General features: G+C 45.1%; 1 protein-coding gene across 1 annotated transcript in view; it reads right to left on the bottom strand.

The window, feature by feature from the left end:
- The window catches only part of Laptm4b (lysosomal protein transmembrane 4 beta), a 39,571-nt gene extending 33,545 nt beyond the window's left edge, over positions 1-6,026 (bottom strand). Inside the window, exon 1 of the mRNA XM_051202704.1 lies at positions 5,707-6,026. Within this exon, the coding sequence (XP_051058661.1) occupies positions 5,707-5,805 (99 nt within the window). The 5' untranslated portion in view covers positions 5,806-6,026. The remainder of the gene's footprint in view (positions 1-5,706) is intronic.
- Between the last annotated feature and the right edge of the window lie 16,327 nt (positions 6,027-22,353).

Genomic DNA, 22,353 nt, shown 5'->3' with positions numbered 1-22,353 from the left:
GGATTATGGGTTTTCCTTCATGAGTGCTTGCCATACCTGGGTATGCACCTGGCCGCAGCCCACCCACCTGGCCAGTATTTAATTAAAGCTTGCCTCAGATTTGGCTTTAAACTGTGGTATTGATCTTATTCTACTTGGTGGGATTATCGAGGCCCCTCTCCTTCCTTAGCAACTCCATTTTTGCCAGTACTGAGCCCTCCATTGGGAGGGTCACAGACACTGACTCCACACCCTATAGAACAAAGCAACCTGATCCTAACGAACCAGCTACTGCCCTGCTATTGTGTCCTCCAGGGGTTAACTCTAAAATGACCTTTTGTGGACTGTTTCTTTGGGCAGCTTTTCCAGAAAAGCAGGCTCTGCTCACTGTAACACTGAACTGAGGTCTTGATTCTATGCTCCAAAGCAAAGGCAACTGATGTTTGTAAACAAGGGAAAGGCCCTTGCTGCTTTCTGAGTGGAAGGAAAGAATGGTACCCAAAGCTGTCCTCTGACTCCCATACCCATTCCATGGTGCATACATGCATATACACAAAATTTGTAAATATGTATTTTAACATTTATTTTAGGTTTTTAAAGACAGGGTTTCCCTGTAGCCCCGAATGTCCTGGAATTTATTATGTAGCCGAGCAGGCTGATCTCACAGCCTGCTTCTACCTCCCAAGCACTGGAATTAAAGGAGTGCGCCACCAACGCCAGGTGCAAAGAGAAATTTTAAGCATTAAAAGTTTGAGTTTACAGAAAAAAAAAATAAAGTTTATTTTATGTGTATAACCAGAACTGGAGTCACACAGACAGTTGTGAGCTACCATGTGGACACTAGGAACTAAACCCAGGTCCTCTACAAATGCTCTTTACGGCTAAGTCATCTCTCCAGCCCCGATTTATTTTAATCTTGTGTGTGTGTGTGTGTGTGTGTGTGTGTGTGTGTGTGTGTGTCTGTGTGTGTCTGTGTCTGTGTGTGTGTCTGTGTGTGGTTATATGCAACTGAAAGCAAGAGCCTGTGGAGACCAGATGAGGGCCAGTCCTCTACAACTGTGGCTCTGTCCTAACCGCTGCCACCTCTCCAACTCTCCTCAAGTTCTTATTGATGGCTACAATGTAATCTTTGCTTAATTATTATTTTGCTTTAGGTAAACTAAGAAGCAGTTCAAGCCTTTAATCCTAACACTCCGGAGGTAGTTCTCTGTGAGTTCGAGGCCAGCCTGCTCTACCAGGACTGTTAACACAAAGAAACCCTGCCCCCCAAAGGCTGGGAGGGACACCAGTTCATAGCTCTTAAACAATTCCCAATGTTCCAAACGTTCTAGAAAGCCAAGGAAACAGGAAGATAAAGTGAGTTAAACTGTTTGGGAATCAGTCAACCCCCAACATTAGCCCTGTGTGAACAATAAAAAAAAAAAAAAAAAATGGCACCCAGCTAGCCCAGTGATGCTCACCTGTATCTTCATTTGGAAGATAGAAACAGGAGAGTCAGGAGTTCAAGACCATTCTGGGCTACAGAAGAAGTTCCAGGCCAACCTGGGACACATGACACCTGTCCCAAAATACTGAAGAGACGTCCCAGCAGTGAAGAGAACTTATTGCCCTTTCAGAAGACTGGAGCTCAGTTCCCAGCACCCATGTACACGCAACATGCACGCAGGCATGCACACACACAAAGTCTTAAAAATGAAAAAGCACCTCCAAAAGGGGTAGAATGGGAAGGGAAAATTATGGCCTCTTCCTCCTACACCATGGAGACTGAAAGTTGATAAAACAAATTACAGGGATTTTTCGACGGGGTCTCACTATGTATCCAGCAATCCTCCTGCCTCTCTGTTAGAATTACAGATGTGTGTCCCCCCCATGTGGAACACAGTTAAATATACTATACTTCATAATGTAAAACCCACTTTAATCAAGTTAATACTTGATATTCTGTTAGGTTCACTTAAAGGGGTAATGGGAATTTGATATTAATAAACAGCTTTGATGGCAACATTTCATTTTATTTTTTAATAAATGTCTTTAAAATATCTTAACAAGGATTGGAGAACTGGCTCAGCAGTTAAGAGCGCAGGCTGCTCTCTGTGGAGGACCTGGGTTAAATTCCTGACTTAGAGGCTCAAAACCATCTGCAACTCCGGGAATTCATGTGGTGCTCAGATATACATGTAAATAAAATGCACATACATATAAAATAAATAAAATGTTTTTAAAAATGTTCTAGCAACCAGTAACCATTAGTAAAACTTTACTTATAATGGGGAAACATATATATATATGTATATATATATATTAGACACACACACACACACACACACACAATCACTCAACAACCCCACCAGCTCCTATTTTACAGAGCTGCCCTTGATTCTTAGATCTTAGAGAGGAGTAGCATCAATAAGAGGCCCTGTGTTTAAGGAAATAAAACTATCCAAATTGATTCAAATCAAATGGTTAAAAGCTACATGGCAACAGAGATCTAACATAAATCCATCACCTACATTACACCGTCAGCAAGTGAGATCTGCCTGGAAAGAACCTGCTGGAGGTTTAATGCCCTGATCTGACTTCCCGCCATCTGAAACACCCGGTCCTTTTGATCTTCCCTATGCTGTTATCTTACGCAGGAAACAGCAGGGTCTGCATATGGATCACTAGAAGAACTCTGGATTGAAAGGAAAGGTGGGATTTCAGGTCACCGAAGCCACCCATGCTTACCAAATAGTAGAACAGCCACTGGTCAGCCAAGATCTCTATGATTTTGAGGCCAACCTAGTCTATATAGCAAGTTCTAGGACAACCATGGCTACATAAAAAGACCCTACCTCAAAAAAATAAGTTAAAAAAAAAAAAACCCTGGTGGAGGTGAGTTCAGAGCCATCCTGGTCTACAAAGTGAGTTCCAGGGACAGCCAGGGATGTTACATGGAGAAACCCTGTCTCAAAAAACCAAATAAATAAATAAATAAATGGAGGGGGTGGGGCATGACGGTTCCACGCAATAGTATCTACACAATGCAGACACAAACATGCATCTAAACACAAAACCTTGCTTAAGAATGTTCAGAGTAAGCTGAGGGTTGGGGGTCATGAGGGGGGGGGTGAGCAGCAAGGCAAGGCATGCCTTTAATCCCAGCACTTGGGGAGGCAGAAGCAGAGGCAGGCAGAGCTCAGTGAGTTCGAGGTCAGCCTGGTTTACAAAATGAGTTCTAGGACAGCCAGGACTGTTACACAGAGAAACCCTGTCTTGGGGGAGGGGTGTTCAAAGCAGCTGAATATGTATTTATAACTGCTCGATCCCTGGCACACAGACAAATAAGGTGTGGTGTATTCATAGAATAATGTCCAGTAACAAAGCATAAGCCATTCATGCATTCCAACAGGAGGGAGCTATGAGTTAAGAGTTATGCTAACAGAAAGGGACAGAATACAAGCCTACACAGAAAACCTGTCTGCAAAGTGGCCTGCTCCCCAGTGGTGACAGGCTGAATGGGACCAGGTGGAAAGGAGAAAAAAAAAACTTCAAACCTTCTTTAGTCATACAGGGATACACAATTGTCAACTAACAACTGACCCACACTGTATGGGAATGACAATCTAATGAAAAAGGAAAGCTCTGATAGCCAAATCAATGTTTATTTCTGGAAACCTCTGATAGTCAAGGCAAAACCACAACTTTTTAAAGGTTTAAAGGAGAGAAGGGAAAGGGGCCAACTATCACTTGAGTTGTAACCAAGACCTGTAAATAAACTGCAAGCTCTTAAACTTCTGTTTTCACCAGGAATATTTAAATTCTGCTTAACTAGCCCAATACAGAGAATGCAGAGCCTAGCTAGTAAAACAGCAAGGTAAGAAACAGTAATTAGCAAACACGAATCACTTTATTTGGTGAAGTCTACACAGGACTCTTACCTGAACACTCACCCACTTCTGACACCGGACCAAATGGCTAGAGAGAGGGAGGAGGTGTTCAGGGAAGGAGGGGCCCAGTTTTTCCACAGGCCTTAGACCCCCAACCTTAGCCTTTTTAAATGGAAATTAAGGTTTTAGATAACCAGAATCTTTAAAGCAATAAGGGAACTCAACTGCTGAAGAAATCTTCAATCCTCTTGTGAAATATATAAGCATGGTGAGAAGTAAACCCTGGTTTCCCGTCTACCTGGAAGCTATCTTACAAAAGGCCTCATTTCCAAACACACATATCCCACAAGGGGCAGGATCCTACAAGAGAGGAAGCCTGTGGAGGACTCGGCTTTTATCACCAATGCAGCCTGGCTGGATGACTGCCAACAACAGGGCTCAAGTAGATTTATCTCTCCCGTAGATCATGAAGTACATTTGCCTAATGCAATGGCCTAGATTTTACAAATGACATCCACCCAAGCACTTGCAAGCCTGCACATTTGAACGCTTCCAAGGAAGACACAGACATCTGCAAAGGACTGTCTGCACTGGCCATCCGCAAAAGCACTATTGGAGACTGCTTACTCTATACTCCAACGTACGACTATAAATGTCTGTAAAATTCCTTGGCTTCGAGAAAAGTCAGGGTTGAGCCAATGCACTCGTGTTCAGTCTGCATCCACACGGCACAGAGCCCACACATATTACTGAACTGCTGGAAAGCTTTTAAGGCTAAAAATTTCTATTATGTGGCCATGACGAGCCCAACTAAAGGAAACTTGAGACTATAAATAGCACAATAGCATCACATGGGAGGGGGACGCTTTGCTAAAAAAAAAAAGTACAAAGCAGTTTACAATTTGATATACTGTATGTTTATAAAGCTATCAAATATTAAATACGAGCCACTAAGAAAGAGAGAGAGAAAAAAAACGACTCGTGCTCAGGGAGATAAGAATGCATCCTCGCTAAAAAGTTATGTATGCCACTTAACTACCACTTTTCAAGGCACTTTCGTCGTCTTGCAGCGTTATAGTCACTGCCAAGTGGCTCTTATCTAACTCTCAAAAATGATGTCGCAAAATCCAAAATGCAGAGGAATCGACTGAGTGCAGTCCAGGGCTGCCAACCATCAACCAAGGGCAGCGCCACAGGGCAAGAATCCATCATCAGGCTTCCCAGCTAGCTGCCCAAGAGAACCACCGCTTGGGCTCTACACAGATGAGACCTTAAAAAGTGCCAACCTGAAAATCTCTCTCTCTCTCTCTCTCTCTCTCTCTCTCTCTCTCTCTCTCTCTCTCTCTCTCTCTCTCTCTCTCTCTCTCTCTCTCTCTCTCTCTCTGTCTCTCCCTCTCCTCTCTCTCTTTTTCTCTCTCCCTTCCTCCCTCCCTCTCTCTCTCTCTCAAAACTGCATCTGCCCGCCGTGCGGCTTAGAGGGATCACCTGTCCACCGACAGGAACCTGAGTGTGTGTAAGATGGCTTCTCCTGGCCGACAGGGACGCAGTCACACGTCGGTGCCTTCCCGATGTAAAAGGCTTTAAAGACAAGCGTGTGCTGGGGAAAGCCACTCAAGAGGGGCGAGCGCTCCCCAACCGTTTCTGCTGGGACGCGAACTCACGGCGGTGGCCAAGCTCGCAGAGCATCCCGCAGGGCCCCGCGCCCCCTCCCCGGCCCCAGCCACTGCGGCTCGCCTCTGCCCGAGAATTAACTTTCTAATAATACAACTTTAGGCGGATAATCGCCGGCGGCCCCCCCCCCAGGCCGAGGCCCACACGGGAAGCGACCCCCCACCCCCGGTCGCCCTGCCGCGCTCACCAGGTACCAGACGCCCAGCAGGATGGTGCCGGTGCGGACATGGCAGCACAGGCAGCAGCTGTGCGAGTAGAACCGCGTCCAGGGCGCGACCATCTTCATCGCTCCGACGCGCGCACAAGTTTGCGAGAGACGTGGTCCGAAGCCTTCGGTCCCGGCCCCGCTGGCCCGGTCGGCTGCTCTGGTCTCCGTCCTTTGCCGCTCGGACGCCGGGTCCGCTCGCCCTGCCCGCTCGCCCGGGCCCTGGCTCCGCGCTGCCCCGAGAGACCCGAGTGGCGGCTGCGGCGGGACACTGAGCTCGAAGACCGCGGCGACGCGAGGGGGCGGGGGAGGCGAGGCCTGGGTCACGTGGCCTGCGGGGGCTCGTGATGTCACCGCCGGCTCCAGCCAGCTGCGGCCGGGCGCCGGGAGCGTTGCGCATCCTTTTAGGTGCGCGGTTGCTGGACCCTCTGGGGTGCTCCCGAGGTTTTTCTCCCGCTCCTCCGGGCTGTGGGTGCAACTTTGCTTGGGGTTCAGCTTCATTCCAGCTGTGTTTGCCTCGGGTCTGGTTTGCAGATAGTCGGTGGGTGCAGTGCTAGTTATCCTGCAAACTGGAGGAAGGGAAATGCCGTGGTATGTACGTACGATTCCAGTCAACTGCGGTACTTTGAGCCACTGCGGAACCCGCTGAGAGCAATTTGTCTCAGCTTCCCAGCCCAATTACTCTGGTAGCAGTCTTTTCCCAGAAAATAGGATGTGTGTCAAGGGCATCCTCGCTGTGCTTGGGTAGCATTTTTAATAATGACTGAAGCTCTGAAGAAACAATTACCGCCGAAGGTCTATGAAAGACAACACACAGCGTTGACTGAGCCCAGATGATTGGGGAGGGGTGGGGTGTACTTCCTTCCAGCTGGTGTTTTGTCTTGGAGGCTCGCATCCAAGGTTTAGCCTCTGACCACAGTGATAGCTAAGAATTTCGGATAAGTGAGATTATAAGTCCGTGTGAAAGTTTTTCATTTCAGACTTGGAACAAGAAATAAAACAGGTCCGACTGAAATTTGAGTACATGTCAAATAAGATTGGTTAGTTTCACAAAGGCAGACATATCTACCACATTCTTGGTGTATAGTTTAAACCTGAGTTCTATCCCCAGAAATACCAAGTGTAGGTCCTTGAGCGGAGATAAAACGCCATATTATCGTGGGAGGAATTGGAAAAGCTCAGTGTTTGCAAGATAATTGTCTCTTTGGGATCATTATGGGCTGGGGCCCATATCTTATCATGCAATAAGCTATGAGTTCCAGCCTCGGGGTTGCAAAATAATTTAGTACATAATTATGTCCACGGCCACTTGTAACTGGATGTGGGTTACTGCTCAAAAAAAAAAAAAAAAAAAAAAAAAGGACTGGAAATACAGGATGAGGAATACTGAATTGAAAGACTTTGAACACTCACACACTTGGTGAATTACCATAGTTACTTCTCTCTTTTCCCGCCAGAATTTCAGATTTATTAAGCAAATGACATGTTGATTCAATTGAACTTTATATTTCAGGAAATTTACTTTATTCATGGTATGAAGTCATAGTTGCCAAATTGCTATAGATTTTCAAAATATAGACTAGAAGCTAGCTGCAGAGAGATGTGCACAGGGGAGGCTTGGTAAACCACACAGCTACAGTATCTTTAGAATGATCTTATTGGAATGAATAGAACTGAGACAGGCCTGGTGGCGCACACCTTCAATCTCAGCACTCCAGGGGCAAGGGGCAGAGGCAGGTGCATCTCTGAGTTTGAGGCCAGCCTGGTCTTCATGGTAAGTTCCAGGACAGCCAGGGCTCTGTAGAGAAACCCTGGAGGGGGGTGGGGGTGGGGAGTTTGTTTCCTAACCCTGGTGTGCCTTGCAAAATATGTTTTTGGACTGACTACCAACCCCATGATAAAGGACACTCCCTGCCTACGTGGTATATATCTTAGCTTCTTCATTGTATAGAATTCTTTTTTGTCTGTTTTTGGTTTTTTTGTTTTGTTTTGTTTTCAAGACTGGGTTTCTCTGTGTAACAGTCCTGGCACTCACTCTGTAAACCAGGGTGGCCTCGAATCACAGAAATCCTTCTGCTCTGCAGTCCCAGTGATAGGATTAAAGACATACACCATCACCATCTGACCAACATTCTTGCTATTTCATTGCAATTTTCTAGCCACCTATCATCTCACCCCTGTAAACACATTTGCAGCTACTTGTGTTTTGTTTTGTCGCCATTTGTTTGTTTTCTCTATTAACCTTGTGAGCGACCCCTCCCCAATGAAAGGACCTTAAAAAACTAGCCTGCTGGTGCTCTCTCAAATCCCAGCTTAGGGTGAAACAGCAAACTGACCAGTGCCTGTGCACCTTTAAAAATAAAGTTTGTTTTAATAGGTCAGTTGTGGAAATAGTCTCTCTCCTCATATCTGGGGATGACAATCCTTGGAGCTGAGTGTAGCTGCCATTTCACAGCAAGAGACAGCACTAATACCATTGAGGAGGAACACAGATAAACACAAAAGGGCATGATAGCAGGATAGGCACTTGTGTGTTTTGAACACAGCTTACCTTGAAAGGCCATATCAAAGCATTGGGGAGATCATGGAGGGCTCCCCAGAGGTGCAGAAGTTACTGGGGTTGCCAGGGTCTAGCAGTCCTAACAAGCTACTTTTGACACCAGTCCTCGACAGGACAATTAAACTGACAGATACTAGTGAGAAGCATAAAAAGGAAATGTATTCATTGTGGCCATATTGGCAAGAGGGATAAAGAGGCAGTACCACGCCAAAACTGTCTTTGGGGGCCTGATATGAATGTTAAGTTTAAGCAGAAGGCAAGTGCAGTGTGTTTAAGCAGGCAAGGTGTGGCTTCACCCAGCCTTGTCCACTCCCCTCTCTGTAAAGTGGCCTGACAAGTTGGATGAAATCTTTCTCAAGGAGACCTGTTTCAAGCCTCTTCCTTCCCCCAGCATGAGATTCCTGGGGAAATTCCAATTTGAAAGGGACTATTGTCTCAATAGTCTGATTGCCAAGGGACCCAAGTGTCTCTTTAGAATGACTTAATTCCTGCCAGGACAGCTACAGTGACTATGCAATTCAGATCTGTCAGTTGACTTGCAATTGGCATGGGCAAAAGACAAAAGAACTAGAATGGAAGCAGGATGTGCCAGGGCCACAGCTGGCAAGCCTACAGCTGTAGAAACACCTAATGCAATGTCTGAGGTTCGAAGGTAGAGGGGCAAAGTCCACAGAGGAGAAGGATCTTTCAGTAAGAGGCTAGGGCTCTGCAAACACCATGGGCAACAGAGTAAACAATCCGAGGGCTGCCAGAAGGTTCCATTCAACAGGACTCAGTAGCTCGTGTTAATGCTCAGATTTTGAGCCAGGTGGTGGTGGCAGAGACAGCACACTCCTTTAATTCCAGCGCTTTGGAGGCAGAGGCAGGCGGATCTCTGACTTCCAGGCCAGTCTGGTCCACAGAGTTCCAGGACAGCCAGGGCTACACAGAGAAACCCTGTCTTGTCCCAGCCAGGGTCGGGACTGTGAAGGGCTCCAGCCTGAACTGCAGCCAAAGGTGAAAGAATCAAATTGATGTACTCCCCAAGGCCTCCTGATTAATCACAGAGTCATTAAAGCAAATGTTGGGCTTGGTCAGGGCTGGATTGGAAGCTGGGAGACAAAATGAATGAGATGCAATCCCTGCCTCCAAGGGGGAAAGGAGAGAGAAAGAGAGAGAGAGAGAGAGAGAGAGAGAGAGAGAGAGAGAGAGAGAGAGAGAGAGATGAAGATGGGCAGATCAGATGGAGTCATTAGTGGCGGGTTGTGTGACTAACAATAAAACAACAGATCCTGATTAATAGTGATATTAATACACATTCTGCACAATTCATCTGTGCTTAAAGCTTTGGATTGCAATCAGCTACATTTGTTTTGATCGGAGTAGAGTCGGGAAAATAGAAACCATCTTAGATCTTTCAGCCAGAGAATGTAAATCAGGGACTGGGCTGCTATGGTGAAGTGCTTTACAAAGCCATTTTTGCTTACATTTGCTACCTTGGCTGAAAATTCTTGGTTCCCTTTCACAGCTGGCTAAGCCCCTTCAACAATGACTTTTAAAAATTATTCTATTGGGCTGGAGAGATGTCTCAGAGAGAGTTTAAGAGCACTGCTGCTCTTCCAGAGGTCCTGAGTTCAATTCCCAGCAACCATATGGTGGCTCACAACCGTCTGTAATGAAATCTGGTACCCTTTCCTAGCCTGCAGGCATGCATGCAGAAAGAATACTATATACACAGTAAATAAATCTTCTAAAACTTATTATTTTATCTTTTAATGTACCAGTGCTCTATCTGCATATACGCCAGATCCCATAACAGATGGTTGTGAGCTACCATGTGGTTGCTGGGGTTGAACTCTAGTCCTCTAGAAGAGCAGCCAATGAATGCTCTTAACTTCTAAGCCATTCTCCAGCCCTCCAGCTGCTTTTTTTTTTAAACCAGGCTCTTACATTGTAGGAGATAACAATGTGACTAGTCGTTATGATAAACGACTCAAGAGGGATCTTGGCGGATCCCATGGTAGGACAACCACACTAGGCAGACAAAGGATGCTTGGGAGACTTCATTGCAGGAAGGGAAGGGAGTAGGAAAGGGGATAAAGACAGGGAAGAGAGAAAGAGAGACAGAGAGCGACAGAGGCCTCCTCAGAGAAATGGCAGAAAGAGAGGAGAGTCGGCAGAAGAGCTTGTCTCTTAAAGGGACCTTTGCCCCTGTGTAGAGCCAGAGTACTGCTTGGCATATGCAGAGGGTGATACACTATGCCAGGTTCTCAAGGGGTGGGGCCAAGGTGTGTCTGGGTGATAACACTAGTTCCTCCAATGCATGATATCAGGGGATAATGACCACTTCCTTCTTGAATGCAGAGAAGAATTATTCAAAATTCCCAACCCCTTGGAAGTAATGGGACCTGTTTGTCCCCTCAGCTCACTCTACAGAAGACACTCCCCAGCCCAATTCCAGCAGATGGGGGTAGTTCCCAAAGAAGAGAACAAGCCTCGTGTAGTTAGAAAGTTTTAAGACTAGTGTCGGTGGTGCATGCCTTAAATCTAAGCAAAGAGGCAGGTGGATCTCCATGAGTTCAAGAAGTCAAGGCTAGCCTGGTCTACAGACCGAGTTCCAGGACAGCCAAGGCTATACAGAGAAACCTTGTCTTGAAGAAAAACAAAGGAAAGTCTGGGTTTTGTCAGGTGGGCACCTGTTGGAGGATCCTCTCTCGATGGTGAGACAGACATCTCATTAGTTTGCTCTGAATTTATACTGTGGGTTGTCTACTTAGAGACTATCTAGGTTAAGCAGGCTTGGGTCAGCACAGGTCAATCTGTCTGAGTCTACTCATTCAAGAACGCAGTTCTCTACTGTGGTGTCAGGATGACCTAAAATAGATGACAGCCAGGCTTGATTATGTTAAGCCAGTCAGGTTCTGTTCAGAGACAGTAGGGCCTTGCTCTGAGCAAAAGCCTGAGGCCAAAGCAACTCTATTTGTAGCTTGGCTCAGTTATTCATCTCAGAATAGTATCCACAATAAGAGCGTGAGATTCACAGTACACTGTGGATGAACCTGGAAAATATTATGCTAAAAGAAATGAGCAGATATGAAAGAATGAATATTTCTGGGTAGTGGTGGCGTACACCTTTAGTCCCAGAACTTGAGAGGTGGATTTCAGTGAGTTCAAGGCCAGCCTGGTCTACAAATCAAGTTCCAGGACAGCTAGGGCTGTCACACAGAGAAACCCTGTCTCAAAAAACCAAAACAGAGAAAGTATTTTATGATCCACCTATGTGGAGTATAAGTGACAGCTCAGAGACACTACCAAACCAGAGAGAAATATTTACTTATTATTTATTTTGGATCAAACGGCCACAGTCATGGTCATCTCTCAGAGTTGGGGTGGGGGTTGGGAAGAAAAAGAGCAAAATGGAGGAAAAGCACACATTTTATTTGACAGCTAGCAGTGTGGGGAATCTGAGTTGACACTGGCTGCCTGATTGGCCCAGAACTAGGCACCATTAACCTAGGTGTTCTGGCGGAGACTTCGCCGAAGCCCCTGGCATCCACATACCTAAAGGGTCTGGAATGTTCTGGTGTGAGTTCCACCCAAGCCCCCTCCTCCATCTTCCTCCAAATCCTGCCTCATCTCAGCCTGACCAAATGATGGCCCCTCTCCCAGAGATGCTCAAGACCACTCCCTCGGGGTATTTAAACTGTCCCTCAGAAAACAGATTTGTTTTTGTTTTTGTTTTTTTTCCCATTTCTCTTTTCCATCTCATCTCTAGAGAGCCAAAAATCATCCAGGAGTGTTTTGTCCATTAAACGTGGGCTTTTTTTAATTCGGGTTGATTCGGTCTAATTTGGATTGCTGCATCGGTAGAGAGGCTTATCAGGGTGCAGAAACTTTTCACTAGGTAGTTGAATTTAGGGGGGGAAGATTAATGGAGGTTTCTGGAAGATTAAGGTAGCTAATCCAGGAGGCACCTGCCCACTTTAGATCTGCTGTTCTACCAAACAGAGATATTTACGTTACCGAGTAACAACCTTTCTATTCACCAGGCCAAAGCCCTTCTGTTTAGGACAATGTCACCAGCACTACCATTTTGTGTGTATTGGAAGGTGGAAAGTGTTGGACTTAACAAGTACAGAAGCAGGAAGTAGCTGGTCCCAGAGCCAGAGCCTGGAGGGAGGAGCCAGTAGGAAGGATGGAGGGGGTTGGGGGGAAATCATCCCTAGACACAGGGTTCCTGTTTAGAGTGATGTAACTTCAAGTGGATAGTTGAATATGATTGTACAAGTATGTGATTATACTTAATGCCGTTGACTTGTGTATTTAAAATGGCAGAAAGTTCAAAGATGGTGAAACGTAATGTGTGCTCTTGGTTGGGTTTTGGCTGATTTTGGAGACAGGGTCTCACCATGTAACTCAGGCTGGGCTGAAATTTACTACTGTGGGCCGAGCTTGCCTTGAACTCTAGCAGTCCACCTGCTTCGGGTCTCCCTATGAGGGCAGGTTGAGTCACCATGCCCAGCTGTTTTGTGCATTTTTTTTTTACTACGTTGTCACACACCCAAAAGCTGGGAGAGGGAGAAGAGCGGGTCTGGCCACTGTAATGTTACCAGGTGTTGTGGGATACCCACCAAGAAGACTCCTCCACACAGGTTTAAGCAAATAGAAATTCTTTATTAGGCCATCACAGCTATACTGGGTGTTCGGGATCCCAGTGTAGCACGGAACCTTCCTCAGGGTGAGCTTTTAAGCACAAAAACCCTGTTCCAAGTTGACATTCTTTAGTTAACAAGAACAGTTAGCCAGAAGCAGGATTCTAGAAAACAAGGTTAGGACATTTAGAGACTGTCCCAGAACTGTATGGACTTGGATGGATTGGGCCTTTGTTTTAGTTTTCGAAGGCGGTGCTGTCTACATGCAGAGTTTTATGGCCTGAATGGTACTTTGTGAGACCCAAACCAGAACAATATACCTTTCAGGTTAAAAGTTCTGTCTGCAGTGAAGATAGTTAAAAAGGAGTTCCTGTTTGTCCTGTATTAAGTCCTTGCAAAATAAGGGTTCTACTTGTAACTAAATAAGAGGTTCCTGTCTTTAATCCAAGCACCCGGTATAGTGGGGCATGCATTTAATCCCAGAATTTGGGAAGCAGAAGCAGGCCTATCTCTGTTAGTTCGAGGCCAGCCTGGTCTACAAAGGGAGTTCCAGGACAGCCAGGGATACACAGAGAAACCTTGTCTTGAAAAATAAAACAAAAACAAAGAAACAAAAACTAAACTAAAAAAAAAAAAATGTTAGCCAAATGTAGGTAACCTCTTTATAATATGTTCACACACACACACACTATACCATGGCATCTAACAGTGTTTGAAGCCAGGTGCTGCCTGCAGCCATGACCTCGACCACCTGGAGCTTTTGGGAAAGCAAGGAATTGAGGGCTCAGAAGGCTGTGCAGTCTGTACCACACGGTCTCCCTCCTGCTCTCTCAGATGCCCTCAGGAACAGGGACTGCTGTTTGGTTTGTTTTTGTCATCTGAAGCAGGTGCTGTCATTTAAATAGTAGACAGAAACAAAGAACCCATTTAAATCCTGCTTCCTTATTGAAACGGAAGTTTAGGTTTGATTATACTAACCTAAACAAATCCTTGGGAAGTTTTTACAAGGGAATTTTTGTCTAGTATGTCAACCATTTCAGATTGGTAACGCAATGCAATCCCTACGCCACGTCCCTAGCCACGAGGACTTAACACACTCCGGAGAAGAACTTTGACAGAATGACGTCATTTTGTTCATGATGTTTACTTTAGCATCCTTCCCAGTTTTAACCCATGGTTGGGGGTGGGGTAACAAATTGCTCTTTTAAAAACAAACTGTGTTAACATTTGGAGTCCGTTCTGATCTAAACAAATGACTGGAAAAAAATAAAATGAGGAGAAGAGGCAAATCCTCCATTCCAAAAAAAAAAAAAAAAAATCCAAATAGTTTCTGTAGCTTCTTTGCCTAGAGGAGATGGTGCACAATCCCCACACACTTAGCACTTACGTAGCTGCTTTGCCTGGAGGAGGTGGAGGAGGTGGAGGTGGTACACATTCCCACTCATTTCTGTAGATGCTTCTCCATCTTCACTCCCTTCCCTTCTTGACAACACTTTTTGTGAAAACCGAGCAAGCCAAAAGCAATCTCCAACTCTTCATTTAAACCCAATGTCTTTAGTCAGGTGTGGAGTCACACTCCTGTCACCCCAGAACTCACAGGGACAGGTGGATCTCTGCAAGCTCCAGGCATCATGTGCTACAAAGTAAGTTCCTAGTGTTGTGCCAGATTTGCAAAGCCCCAGGCCAACCCAAGGAGCCAGACAATTCCGATGCAAATGCAAAGGTTTCTCTTTATTGTTCAAGCTGGCCAGCTTGGATCTCACTCCATGGTGGGGGGAATGAGATGCCAACCAGCCATAAAGGGAAGCTTTTAAAGGGGAAGACCATGAGGGTGAAGGCCACAAATTCCAGAGTTTCCATGGCTACTTAAGGTCATACAAAGTACAGAGTAAAGCAGTAACTATATATTTTAAACAAGATACATTTGAGTAAGATAACACAAGGCACAGGGTTGCAGAGTTACAGGGTTACAGGGTCTGTCAGTTATCCCCTGGGCTGAGGGATCTTTACTACCATCAGGGGGCCTTTATGACCAGCAATTAGCAGACATGCAAAGATGTTGACATAAGTGGTGGCCAGTCACCTCCTCTTCTCTGAGAGGGGGCTTGGGCACCAGCCATGGCACTCCTAATTTAAGGAGTTAAATTTTCCTTTACCATTAGTGGTTCCCTTTGTATAGATTTAGGGCCCACATTTTTAAACTTTTATTAATTTTAATTTTTGGTCCATCCCTAGCCAGCCTGGGTGACCCAAAGGATTGGTGTCCTGAGTGTGGATAGCACGGCTTACTCTATAGAGATACACTTTATGATGGAACCAGTATCCATGCTATCATGTATTTAGCTACCCCCAAAATATGGTGCTGTAGCTGGGTGGTGGTGGTGCATGCCTTCAATACCAGCACTCCAGAGTCAGAGACAGATGGGTCTCTGTGAGTTCGAGGCCAGTCTGGTGTATAGAGTGAGTTCCATAGGGCTGTTATACACAGAAACCCTGTCTTGAAAAACCAAAATAATAATAATAAAAAGTATTCAATTTTCTAGCCCATTTGCTGATTGGATGATGGGGGTGATTAATTTTTTAAAGACATGTTTATTTTTATATATGTATATTTGTATGCGTATGTATTTGTCTGTCCCATGTAAGAGGACATTCAAGGAGGTCAGAAGAGGGTATTGGGTACCCCAGAGCTATAGTTATGGGTTGTTGGTTGGAAGTCACCTGAAAAGGGTGCAGGGAACTGAACTCTGGTCCTCTGGAAGAGCAGCCGCTCTTCAGTCCCCAATAACTTTTGTATTGCTCTTTACATTTATTTTTTTGTATGTGGATGTTTTTGCCTATATACATGTCTGTGCACCATTTGTTCCTGGTCCCCAGGGAGGTCTGAAGAGAGCACTGGATTCCTTTAATCTAGAGTCATAGGTGGTTGTAAGCTGTAGTGTGATGGGAACCAAACCTGGGTCCTCTAGAAGGAGCCATTGCTCCAGCCCCCAAATCTCTTTATAGAGTCGGGCGGGATTTCAATTCCCTGTAGAATTCTAGACTCCCTTAAGTGAAGCAGGAAGACCGGCTCCAAAGCGAGTGGTACTATATAGAGGCTAGGGTGCTGAACTGGGTAAAAAGGAGAAAACAAGCTGAGTGTCAGCGTGCCCCCCTCTGCCTCCAGACCAGCTGCCCCAAGCTCCTTCAGCCCTGTCTTGTCCATTGTGATGTGAGCCACAGCAAGCGCTTCCCTCCCTCCTTAAACTGCTTTTGTTAGATGTTCTTGTGAAAGCATAGAGACCAATGACGGCCAGGCTCTATCCTGTTCCGAAGAGCGTCTCTTCCTTCAGCTCTCTCTTTCATATAATCCCATCTGTCAGTTCTTGGGATTATTTCCTGCGGTGCTGGGAGTATATTGCTCATTCCTCCAGCGGATTGAGCATTTCAGCTTTTTACATTAAGGCCTTTGATCTTTCTGAGTTGATCTTTCTGCTTGTGAGATGCCAACCGGTCTTATATCTGTGAATATCCGGTTTGCCTAGCACTGTATGTTGAAGGGGCTGTTTCCTCCTGTCCTAGTTGGGGTTACTATTGATGAGATAAAAACACCATAACCAAGAGCAAGTTGGGAGGACAGGGTTCATTTGGCTTACTCTTCCTAAATCATCAATTATTGAAGGAATTCAAACAGGGCAGGAACCTGGAGGCAGGAGCTGATGCAGAGACCATGGAGGGGAGCGGGTTACTGCCTTGCTCCCCATGGCTTGCTCAGTCTGCTTTCTTATAGAACCCAGGACCAGCAGCCCAGGGATGGCCTCACCCACAATAGGCTGGGCCCTCCCCAGTCAATCACTAATTAAGAAAATGCCACACATGCTCACATACAGCCCAATCTTGTGGGGGCATTTTCTCAATTGAAGTTCCCGCCTTTCACAGACTCTATTGGTTCAAGTTGACAAAAAATTACCAGCACAGCCCCCTTCCTCAACATTGTATATAATTGTGATACTCTTGGAAAGGGTTAGTGACAATAATTGTATAAAATCTTTGTTTAACATTCTGTTCCATTCCATTGGTCTGTGTCTTAGAGTTTCAGTTGCTGTGAAGAGATACCCTTGACAGATTTCTGTAGCTTTCTCCACTGATGCAGTAAGCCAGATCAAGTCAAATTAAAAAGTAAAAGACCAGGTTTATTTAAGCAAAGCACTCCCTGGTGAACCTCCACCCCTAGAGATAGAGGCAGGGGAAAGAGGCAGGAGAGAAATTGCATGCCCATTCCAAAGGAGGGGACTTAAATACTCTATAGACACGGGGCGATGACTCATTCTCCACAACTGGGCTTGTGCCCAATTATAAGCTTTGGCGGGGTGGGGACTTGGGGAGCTGGCAGCCTCAGAGGGGGAGCTATGACCACCAGGATTTGTAACTCGACTTTTGGTGTTCTTTCTGAGAGGGTGGAGAGAGAAACTTAACGTTAATTAATTCCAACTTGTATGTCAGAAACTGACATCTAGTGGGACATGGGGAATCATTTAGTGTAATTAAGTGCTAAATGTGTGATGTGAAGGAAGCGTCTGGGACAACAGAGCAGAAGGAGGTTAATAAATGAAGAGATCTTACTGAGACACAATGGACTACACCTCGGAACTGTAAGCCAGCCCCAGTTAGATGCTTTTCTTTATGAGAATTGCTGTGGTCATGGTGTCTCTTCACAGCAACCGAACAACGAAGGTACCATACTGTTATCACCTTTGTTTCTTCTCTTAGGATAATATGTCATTGTCATACTGCACATCCGATATGCCTCGTAACGTGTTCTTTTGCAACAGCCAGTAATCAATTAAAACTGTTAAAGTGATGATACTAATTTTAAAATATAAAGTAAATGAAGAGAGAAGGGAAGTGGAGGAGGATGCCAGGGACGGGGAGCAAATGAGCAAGAGATCAGAAAAACTGAAAAAGAAATCAGGGAGGGAAGGAAAACCTGCTCAACCACAAAACCTGTACTCAAATACAAGAAGGGAAGCAAGCAAAACCATACAAGCCTTTTAAAAATCCAAAACGGTAAAGTCAAAATGCTACTCTTAAAGGCAGTGTGTGAGCTCCCGCACCCACTGGGAACCAGGATGCAGAGACATGCTGGTTTCTTCCTGTCTGAATTTCTTGCTCTGTTTTATTGAACTTTCCAATGTACTATTGCTTGTTTTTTATTTTTGATTTTCAAAGCTCTTTCTCCTTTTCTTTGGGTAAGAGGCTTATTTATTTTTATTTTATTTTATTTTACTCCACCCCCCCCTTATCATTCCTTCACTGCATTACACAGAGGTTCCTTACAGTCTGCCATCTTGCCTGGAAGTTCTCGGTCCTGAGTTATTCTATTGTGGATGTTTTATATTCCTCCTCTCTCTGCATCCCTTGCTGTCCTGTCTAGGGCACACCTTCCCCTGCCCTGCCCTGCCCTGTCCTCCCCAGCCTTACTGCTGGGATTACAGGCATGCCCCACCAAACCCAGCCAGACACAAGCTTTTACACAGAGCTGTGTTTAGAATTCCTGGCAGATCAGACTCTCCTGGGCGCACCTCCCTTTCTCCTTCAGAGCTGTCTGAATTCTGTTCACTTTACAGTAAGTATTCAATAAATCTCAACTGAGCTGCCCATGAAACATGGAGGGCAGAGCGGGAGCTTTTAAAAGTCCTCATTATCATTCCAATTTCCTCTTTTTAAAATGTCACTTGGTCACTCTTACCTTTTAAGTTTTATAGATCCAAAGAAATGAATAATGGAATCATACGCATTGAATATAATTTGAATTATCTTTCCGGGAACATAGCTTAGTTAACATTCTCTAGTATTTCCTTTGAATTTGGAGTAGTGTAGAAATGTATGCAGTAAGATCTTACTCTGTGTTCCAGAATGTGCTGTGTAGGCCAAGCTGGCTGAGAACTCAGTTGTTCTTTCTCTGTCTCTAAAGTGCATTTCAGCCATGAACCACCAAACCTGGCCAAAACACTTCTCTCTCTCTCTCTCTCTCTCTCTCTCTCTCTCTCTCTCTCTCTGTCTCTCTGAGGCAGAGTTCTCTACAGAGCTCTGGCTGTCTTGGAATTGACTATGTAGATCAGGTTAGCCTGGAATTGAATAGATCCACCTGTGTCTACCACTGCAGTGCTGAGATTAAAGATGTGTCCAGCCCAGCCCAATACTGATTTCCTCCCTCCCTCCCTGTTTTTTGTTTTTGTTTTTCCCCCAAGACAGGATTTTTCTGGGTAGCCTTGCTGTTCTTGAGCTTGATCTGTAGCTCAAGCTGACCTTGAACTCTCAAAGATCGTTCTGCCTGCCTCTGCCTCCCAAGTGCTGCTCCACCACCACCTGGTTCCAATACTGATTTCTTAGGATTTATTTTATTCTGTGCACGAGTGATTTGTCTGCATGTCCCTACATGCACTGTGTTCATACACAAAACTGGAGTTAAGGATGGTGGGCTGCCATGTGGCTGTGGACAACAGAACCCTGGTTCTTTTGTAAGAGCAAACAGTGTGCCCTTAATGGCCAAGCCATCTCCTCAGCCCCTTCAATACTGATTTTGATTGTATTGTTTGAAATAATTTAAGGTGTAAACTAAGAAAACTCAACAGCACTAACCATTTCACCAGGAAAAATACTGGTTGCTTTCAAAATAAAAAAGTATCCCAAATAATTGTGGTTGGTTACAGCCTGATGGCTTCCCACACTTTCATCAGCTAAAGATTCCAAAGGCAACGGCTGCTTCCAGACTGTTTCCGACGTGCTCAAGCTTCAGGTGGAACAAGTCCTCTGGCCCCAAGTAGAATCTAATGTTCTAGACCTTTCCTTAAGCATATTCATTTTAATAAAACACTTAATTTTCAATAGTAGTTAGATTTGTTTTCAAGTTGGTCTTATTTTAAGTATCCTGCTTATGCATGTATATATGTATGCATGCATACATGTATGTATGTGTGTATGTATGTATTTTTTGAGACACTGTCTGGTGTATTTATTTATTTATTTTTAAATAATGCATTTCTCACCTCTTCAAATGCAGTAAATAGCCAAGAATGACTTTGAACATATGACCCCACCACCACCTCCACTTCCCAGATGATAGTATTCCCAGATGCTGGGGACAGAGAGACAGCTGGTCATTTGAAAGTGCTTGCTGCTCTTCCAGAGGACCCAAGTTTGGGAAGGCTTCACGTGGGGTGACTGGAAGGTGCCTGTACCTCCAGGAGTTAAATCCTGTGACAGCAGGAGACCTGGTGTCCCCTTCTGGCCTCTGAGTGTACCCATCCAGCTGTGGCACACATGCATACGCATGCATAAAACACGAAGAACTATATTTTGAGTGGGTGTGATGGTTATCATCAGAGAGGGAAAAGAAGGAAGGAAGCTTAACACAAATGTGTGTGGGGGATGATGTCAGAAATTAAGCCAAGAGAAAAACGAAGGCCTATCGGTGGGCTTTAATGTACGCACAGAGCAACCAAAACCCACTTCAGACCACGAGGGGGAAGCTGTAACCAATGGCTCGGCAGGTCGCTTCTCTCTTCAGTCTCTCTCTGTCTGTCTGTCTGTCTGTCTCTGTCTCTCTTTCAGACAGGACCTTATATTGGCCTCCGATTCTCTGTTATGTCAAAGATGATCTTTAACTTATGATCCTGTTTGTAATTCACAAACAGGCTTGAGCCACCCACTCTGGCTTTCAGTTTTCTAAACGTTGTTTTTTAAATCCGGGGCTGCCGAGGTGGCTCCGTGGTTGAGAGCACTTGTTGCTCTGGTGGAGGATCAGGGTTCAGTTCCCAGCAGCTCACAACCTTTTGAAACTCCAGTTCCAGAGCATCTGATGTCCTCTTCTGACCAGGCATGCTCAAGATGGTACACATTCATGTTGCCAAACACTCACACACATAAATGTTTTTATGTGAAGCTACACACATCTTTATTTTCTATTTCGGTGTATGGATAAGCACATGCCATAGCTCCAAGGTAGATAGACATCAAAGAATGATTTTCAGAATGCCATGTGGATTTGGGGTTGGAGTTAAGGCTGTCAGGCTGATGGTGGCTATCTCTCTAGAGCTGTATTTTCCTGTTTTTGTTTTTAAATTTAGTTCACAGTGGATCTATGACCTACTTAAGAGTTTATTCTTTGCATGGGTTGAACAAGCGTTTGGTTTACTATGAACTGGGGCCTCATGAAATGAGCTGCTATAGGGCTGGAATAGACCAGGCTGGCCTCAAGGTCAGACATCTGCCTGCCCCTGCCTCCTGAGTGCTGGGATTAAAGACGTGCACTACTACCACCTGGCCAGCAGTAGTGTTTAATTTTTAATGCTTTTGCATGGCTAGACATTTGCGTGAGTGGTAACTGTTCAGCCTGTCTTGAGAGTTTCAGTCATTTAGTATGGTGGCATGCACACATGGTACAGGTGGGCCAGAGTGGAACATTGGATGTCCTGTTATTTCTTGCCACCTTATTCCCTTGAGACAACTAAGCTGCCTTCAGCAAGCCCCATGATCCTGTGGTATGTAAGTCACCCACAGTCTGGGGTTACAGTTATGTAGCCATGCCCAGCTTTTTTTTTTTTTTTTTTTTTTTTTTAACCAAGGTGCTTTGGACCAGTGCAGTACACTCTCACTTTAGCTAACCCTCTCAAATCTGTCACAGAGTGGCAGAAATTCTTCAGAACCTAAGTAGAAAATTGGGCTGGGTATAGCTGAACAAACAAAACTATTCCTTGTCAATATCATCCCATTCTGTGTGTCTGATGGGATCAAGCAACTTCTGTAAATCAATTCTCCAGTGTAATTCCGATGAACATTCTCCAGGAAATGCTTTTCTACATGTTGCTCAGGTGCCTAAAGAAATGTGCGGTGGAAGCTGCTGTCTCGACCAATTGGAAATAACACAGGTCCCCAACTGCTGTACTGTCACACTAACCCTGGGCTGCTTCCCAGACCCTTTGTGGTTAACACATATTTATGCTGGCACGTGCATGCACGTGTGTATGCCAGACATCAACAATGGGTGTGGCCTTTGATAATTCCATATACTTTTTAAGGCAGGGTCTCTCTAAATCTGGAACTCAACAATTCGGCCCCAATATGTAGCCCTGGCTGTCCTCAAACTCTCAGAGATCCACCTGCCTCTGCTTCCCGAGTGGCGGCTGTAACTACTCATCTCACTCCTTGGTAGCAAAGCCTGAAACCATGGTCTTAACAGAAAGGAAAAACAAAACCCATGAAGAAAAGGCCAGATTTCTTACTAGGCCACAAAATGACAAAGTCCCTTCCCACAGAGAATGTAACAAACAATTTAAACAAAACAAAAATGGTCTGTTTTATTTACAACACTCAGTGCATCTTACACATGACATGTTTTCATTCCCCAAATCTTTTGAAAGCAATTCCAATTCCAGTTTGTGCAATGAGTTTACAGGA

This window comes from Phodopus roborovskii, unplaced genomic scaffold (assembly GCF_943737965.1).
Source record: "Phodopus roborovskii unplaced genomic scaffold, PHOROB, whole genome shotgun sequence".
In the NCBI taxonomy this organism is placed as follows: Eukaryota; Metazoa; Chordata; class Mammalia; order Rodentia; family Cricetidae; genus Phodopus; species Phodopus roborovskii.
This window is presented reverse-complemented; position numbering and strand designations above follow the sequence as displayed.